Source organism: Nyctibius grandis, chromosome 24 (assembly GCF_013368605.1).
Source record: "Nyctibius grandis isolate bNycGra1 chromosome 24, bNycGra1.pri, whole genome shotgun sequence".
NCBI lineage: Eukaryota > Metazoa > Chordata > Aves > Nyctibiiformes > Nyctibiidae > Nyctibius > Nyctibius grandis.
This window is the reverse complement of record NC_090681.1, coordinates 7,375,100-7,382,201: the sequence shown is the minus strand read 5'-3', so window position 1 is coordinate 7,382,201 and position 7,102 is coordinate 7,375,100. Positions and strand designations below refer to the sequence as shown.

Here is a 7,102-nt window from a genome sequence, read left to right as displayed (position 1 = left end):
CGGGGCCGGGGGTGACGAGGGGAAGGTGCAGCGGCGGCAGCAGCAAGAGTTGCGGTTCTGCCCTTCTCAGGGCCTGCTGCTCTGTAATTAATCTGTGATTAAATACAACTTGCCTGCTTACCTGGTTTGCTTGATCAGGCTCCTGGTGAGTGCAGCCTTGATGCTATAAATACATCGAGAAATACTGTGGCCAGCAGGACCAGGGCAGGGATTGTCCCCCCGTACTTGGGACTGGTGAGGCCGCACGTCGAATCCTGTGTTCAGTTTTGGGCCCCTCACTACAAGAAAGACCTTGAGGTGCTGGAGCGAGTCCAGAGAAGGGCAACAAAGCTGGTGAAGGGTCTGGAGCACAAGTGTGATGAGGAGCAGCTGAGGGACCTGGGGGTGTTTAGCCTGGAGAAAAGGAGGCTGAGGGGAGACCTTCTCGCTCTCTACAACTGCCTGAAAGGAGGGTGTAGCGAGGGGGGGTCGTTCTCTTCTCCCAGGTAACAAGTGATAGGATGATAGGAAATGGCCTCAAGTTGTGCCAGGGGAGGTTTAGATTGGAGATTAGGAACAATTTCTTTGCTGAAATGGTTGTCAAGCACTGGAACAGGCTGCCCAGGGCAGTGGTGGAGTCCCCATCCCTGGAGGGATTTAAAAGCCGTGTAGATGTGGTGCTGAGGGATGTGGGTTAGTGGTGGGCTTGGCAGTGCTGGGTTAATGGTTGGACTTGATCTTAAAGGTCCTTTCCAACTAAAATGATTCTGTGATTCTATAAGTCTGGGGGAAATCAGCTTGTTGGCACCGATGGTGTTGCACTGTCTTCATCTCCTTATCCTGCTGTTGCATAACATGAAAGTAAGCGGGTGCTTGATTGGGCTGAGCTGAGTCCCAGAGTGCTGTGTTAGTGAATCTGAAGAGTCTGTATGTGTGTGTGTATGTGTGGTCATGTGAACTGTCCCTCTTGAGTCTGGTAAAGAAAGAAAAGCAGTAGCTCTCAGGGAAGGTCCTTCCGGGAGTTTTAACCACAAAATGACTCTCCTGAAGACTTGCAGGCATCTGCGTGGTGTATTTATGTGTATTTCCATCCGTGTTAATGCAGAGCATGGGTAAAAATTTTGTGTTACCTGATGTAAATAAAAGAAGCTTTCTGACCCAGAAGTCCGAGGCAAACTGGTACAGATATTGGAGGTGTTCAGTCTGTCTTGCTGAACCTGTCTGGTGGCAGACGTGCTGCTTCTCTTGTGAAATTTGCGCTGCCTCCGTGACTTCCCTGTCACAGATTTGGTGGTAGTGATGGCTCTTTGTTGCTGAAGGTAGGGTCTACTGTGGCTTAAAGGTGGAAGGAGGTATAATTGTTTATTGCCTTATCCATCTGAGTTCACTACAGCAGTTTATTTTACTGGGAGTTAAGAATGATTGATAGGTTTAAGGAGTTCTCGCAGCACAAAAATTGAGGGGAATTGTGGGATCTGAGCATCTGTGCCTTTAGTGGTGCTTAATAAACATCCTGCAAAGCTCTTAAATATTTTATAATATAGTACCCAGGAGTGAAATACAGAGTATACTGATATCTCTCCTGTCAGCTGACAACTGAACATGATGAGACTATAGCAAAATATGTATTGAGGTATGTGTGCATCTGGCAGTGTAAGAGTTTCAGTTGTTGAGCACTACCAGATTGCACAGCAGGAAGATTCGTAATGTACTAATTGCCAAAATAAAAGCCTTGATGGCATTGCTGAGACTTTCTTACCTGTTCTGCACTGGTATTTCCCAAGCCCCTTGTGGGTAATTAATTCTATGCAGATAGTTGTGAGCATTAGCAGGCTGTGGGTTTTGGGGGTAGAGCTTTTTTTGGTAGTTCTCATTTCCTACCCAAAATCAATATTGATTTTGTGTTAAGGCTTTTTGCCGGTACAGGACTTTAGCATGCTATTTTTCTACTAAGAGATTAATAATTTAAGCAATTCATAAATTGGCGTCGTAAAATAGAATTTGTAATTAAGCATGGATTAACTCTAAGCTGCCACTCTTCCACTTCATGTTCTTTAAGAGGATCAGCGCTATTACTTTTTCACTGGAATATTATACTTATACTGTACACAGACCCAGTATACTGACCTGTGACGGGTTACCATTGTATCATAAGAATCAGTAACAAGCAACATCCATCTATGTCATTAGGTAACTTACTGCAGAGAGTGACAGTTTGAATCTTCAATAGAAGAAAAAAACACTTCTGAAGAGATGCACTGATGATGAAACGACACAAAACAAGATGATTTAACATCTCCCTTGCCAAAAGGCAGAGGTCCCCCTTGAACATTTACCTTAAGCCACTGCTGCTAGTCATCAGACACTACACACTCATTCTTCTTGCTAACTCCAGGGGAGAGGAAAATACATTTCTGCTGTTGAATCTCATACAAAAGGTTTTAATGAGCACCAGAACCAGTGCAAGAAAAGGGTCAGGGTGCTGTGGCCAGGGTTGGGGTGCTGGGAGCTCCTGTAGGAGCTCAGTTGCTCACAGAATTGCACCTGGTAAAGAGTCAGTACAGGAGGCGGAGTGGGTGAGGGGCTCATGATTTCTAGAGACAAGTCCAAGAGAGAGGTCTTTTGCGAGGCAGGGATATTTGCACCGCCAAGGAAATAAAACAGTGCCTGTTAACTAGGAATGGCCAGAGCGTCACTGGCATTAAACTAAAGCAAACTGGTTTCAGGGAGATGTAGGTTATTGGGACTCCCTGGAAGAAGAGGTCAATGGGTAGAATACAGGAGGGAAACCTCATCATGAGGAGAAATTGAACAGATGCTACCTACCCAAGGCATTAAGGTTGACAGCCAAGTGGAATCCCTGGTAGGAGGATGGCTGCAAAATCAATTATCATGCCAGCTGGATAAAAATAGAGACCTTTCTAACTTAACAAAGGTAATTTCAAGAGATGGGAGAAGGCTGCTCCCACCCCCTCCCTTGTCAGTACTTCTCACATTTGCTTGGTGGTGATTTTGGTACTTTTGGACTCCACAAGCCATTCAACTTGCTAACCTAGCAAAAGATTCATTGGACTCGGAACAAAACTGCAGGCTGGTGAGATAACAGGCTGGATGACTCCCCCATGAGTCCAACACACCTGAGGCAGTGAAAGGGAGGAGAAAAGGTGGAAGCAGGAGGGAGACCATCCGCTTTACACAGCAGCATCATCAATCCGTTCAGCTTCTCCAGCAGCCATAGTCTGTGGGCATGGCTTTATCGTCATCATCTGTCAGTCAAATGGCTGCTGAAAGGAATTTCTCTCCCCAGCCCGCTTGCTCAGTCAACATCTACAGCTGCCTGTCCTCGCCGTGTGTACTGCCATTGTCATAACCTGACAGAGGTTCAGGGTGACTGCAAAGCAGTGAATTAACCAGACTTTCCTCTCTAGAAAATGGGATGCGTTTGTGAACACATGGTAAGGGACGTAGCACATCTACCAGTGTAGGAGCCCCCCCGAAACTTGTGCAAAGTTGAACGATGAGGAAAGAGAGCTGTGTTTCAGAGAGTGCTGGTGGGCAAGAAAGCTCTCTGCTGTTTAGCAAGATACTGTACTGCACACCCGAAGAGTTTGTAACACCTCTCCCTGCAGTATGGTGGGTGATCGCGGTCCAAATCACACCGCGCTCACAGCAAATCCCCTCTCTCTTACAGGCTCTTGGGCAGAGGCCCTGCAGCTGAGCTTACACGGCATAGTTAAGATTTCAGTGGTGCACAAAAAGACAGAGTAAATCACAAAGCCCTGAATTTAAGCCCTCATCTGTTCCCTTCAGAATATAAAGTTGTCCTAGTATTTATTTCAGCTCTTCCATAGTCTATTGTAGCTGTGATGACAAGACAATGGCATCCTGGGGTGTATTAGAGGTGGTGTAACCCCTGGTGTGGTTAGTAGGTCAAGAGAGGTTCTCCTCCCCCTCTACTCTGCCCTGGTGAGGCCGCATCTGGAATATTGTGTCCAGTTCTGCGCCCCTCAGTTCAAGGACAGGGAACTGCTAGAGAGAGTCCAGCGCAGAGCCACAAAGATGATTAAGGGAGTGGAACATCTCCCTTATGAGGAGAGGCTGAGGGAGCTGGGTCTCTTTAGCTTAGAGGAGACTGAGGGGTGACCTCATTAATGTTTATAAATATGGAAAGGGCAAGTGTCATGAGGATGGAGCCAGGCTCTTCTCAGTGACATCCCTTGACAGGACAAGGGGCAATGGGTGCAAGCTGGAACACAGGAGGTTCCACATAAATATGAGGAAAAACTTTACAGTGAAGGTAACTGAACACTGGCACAGGCTGCCCAGAGAGGTTGTGGAGTCTCCTTCTCTGGAGACATTCAAAACCCGCCTGGACGCGTTCCTGTGTGATATGGTCTAGGCAATCCTGCTCCGGCAGGGGGATTGGACTAGGTGATCTTTCGAGGTCCCTTCCAATCCCTAACGTTCTGTGATTCTGTGAAATTGGTCTTTAATGGGGACATCTCACTAGTCACTCCACAGCTTTTGGGGGAAGCCAACCAGCTGACAGATGCAATATGAAAAAGATTTTGAAATGGGTAAAAAATTTGATTTTTAAATGGGTAAAAACTAAACAGATCAATAGTATATTGTTTTTCATGACACAATTCTTCCCACTGGGTTTCATAGTCCCATGAAGGTGGGGTGGGGGAGATACTAATATTTTTGGCTCAGGGTAATTGGCCCCAACTAAAAAGAACAAACCCCACAGACAGCTCTACACACAACCTCCACACAACTCACTGCAACACCATCTCCCACAGACCGAGCAAAGCCAGGCAATGACATACTTCACAGCGCTGCCTCTTTCTTCCACTTTCATTAAACAAGTTTTTCAGGGCAAGGACTCTTCATTAGAGCAATAGTGCTGTCATTTACTCTGCAGACAAGACGTACCACTAGCTGCAGTGTTCCTCAGGTGGAAGAGGGCAGCCCAAGGGGAGCGGCTGGTTGGGGATGGATGGGTTAACACAGGAGAAACTGGGACACCTTCAGACAGCCAGTCACACCCTCCTCAAAGCACTTCCTACTTCAAAGCCTCCGATTTGCCTCCTGCTGCTTCAGGCAGGGCAGTTCGAGCCACTTGCCCCAGTCCAGCTTCTTTGTGACACTTTGCAATGTAACAACATACTGTAAGGTAGGGTGGCTTTTACCAGTGGTAGAAACTACACCTGTTCAGGCAGATTTAGGGACACGGCAGTGCAGGTGTGGAAGGGAAGGCTCTTTTCTTACCTGCCCATTCTTGTTACATGAAATCCCCTTCTTGTCAGGGCTTAGTGCACGAAGGCCACACTATTTCAGTAGGTCACTTGCCATGTGTTTTATGATGGATTTCTTCTATTAAAATCGCAAAAGCGACTAAACCTGCATAAATTTAATTTTAATCCATCCTTCTTTGGAAAGAGACTTAGATACAGAACATCAAGAACTAAAGACAGGAAAAACCCACCACTGGGCAATTAAAAGTCTTTACAAAAAAGAACATTCATGTGCAAGGCACAATCTCAGCTGTCTTAATCCAGAACTCACACCACCACAAGTAAAATCACTGTAACTTAGAATATTTTTCTCTCTCTCTCAGTTTACAGCACTAAACACTTAAGTGCAACAAAAGAACCTTGTTTTTTATAGTCTGCTAGTTCAGTGGAGAGCTTGAGACAAAGTTATTTCTGTGTGAACGAGTCTCTACACAGGTACCATTTTTTCCCCAACTTTCCTTGCAGCTTTAACTGTAAAGTTATTACACTACGTACAAACAGTCCTTTCTTTCAAATAAATCTACAGAAAATAGTGAAGTTCTGTACAGGACTGCCTACTCAAGAGTATATTCTTATTTTGGAAGAACAATGAAGTTTAAAACCAGACTGGATTTTTTCTTTTTCATTAAACAGTTAGTGAGCAGAAAAGAGAGACCGAGTAGTTTATTTGACATTGTTGCAGGCCACAGTATAAATGGACGAATTTGGATTATGTTGGCCAGAGCATACAGTCTTCAATGCTGTTTTACACCACAATCAGTATTGGCCGTGCACATTCAGCAGCATCAGCTTAGTCATCGTGTTTAAGCTCCTTGATTTTATACTTATGACGCTCAATTTCTTTCTGCAGACGCTCTATCTCTTTCTTGTGGTGATCAATCTCTTCTTCATGGTGTTTCTTTAAGGCAGAGAGCTGCTCCCTCTCCTTCTCCCTGCAAGAAAGCACGGCACAAGGTGCAGCACCCACACACCCCGGGGTGCCCGTAACCCTTGAGCGCAGCGGGGCTGGGGAACCGGCGGGAGCGGGCGGCTGCAGGCGAGGCGGGCCGAGGCCCAGCACTAGGCCGCCGCGCCGGGCCCGGGGGCGGTTACCACAGCGCGGGGGAGACGCGGCTTGTGCACCCCGCTCACCTGAAGTACCGCTCCTCCTCGGCCGCCTGCTTCTTCCCGAAGGCACCGCCGGCCTCACGGATGGCGCCACCGCCGCCACCGCCCTTCCCGGCGCCTTTGCCCAGCTCGCCCAGCTGCGGGGAGAGACCGCGGTGAGCGGGGAAAAGGACGAACAGACACGGAGGGACGGACACCCTCGGCTACCCCGCGCCCACCTGGTCGGCGCCCGATCCCGAGCTCCAGCGCTGCTGCTGCGCCAGCAGGGCCCCGCGCAGCCCGCCCCGCGCCGCCGCCGCCACGGCCGCCATCGCCCGCCTGCCCTTGGAGCGCCGCGCGGACGAGACACGCCCCCAGCGGCGGGGCGGGGCCGCGCCCTGCCCGCCGCGTCACGGCCCGCGCATGCGCAGCCTCCGCTCCCACACACACCATCATCCCCCCAGCCCGTCCCGGGTCGGCGGAGGAGGCTGGGGCTCCGTACGGCCTCGGGCCCGCCGCTGCCTGCCCCCCGCGCCCGGGCTGCGCTTCCGTGTCCCAGGAGCTCCCCCGGGCTGTCCCGTCCCGTCCCGTCCCCTCAGGACGCGCACCCCGGGTCGCCCGGCAGCGGGGGAAGGGGGTGGACGGCGGTGGCGGGAGGGGGAGCGGGGCCTGTTGCTATGGCGCGCGCGCGGCGGTCACGTGCCGAGGGCGCCGCCCGCCCCACGCCGGCCTCAGCGCCG

The 7,102-nt window shown here is 49.6% G+C and overlaps 1 protein-coding gene across 1 annotated transcript; it reads right to left on the bottom strand.

Moving 5' to 3' along the window:
- Window positions 1–5,924: 5,924 nt before the first annotated feature.
- On the bottom strand, window positions 5,925–6,712 carry ATP5IF1 (ATP synthase inhibitory factor subunit 1). The gene is made up of 3 exons (XM_068418029.1): window positions 6,602–6,712; window positions 6,408–6,520; window positions 5,925–6,208 (listed from the first exon to the last, which is right to left on the bottom strand). The coding sequence occupies exons 1-3, from the start codon at window positions 6,692–6,694 to the stop codon at window positions 6,067–6,069; spliced, it is 348 nt and encodes a 115-aa protein (XP_068274130.1). The 5' UTR covers window positions 6,695–6,712; the 3' UTR covers window positions 5,925–6,066.
- Window positions 6,713–7,102: the final 390 nt, after the last annotated feature.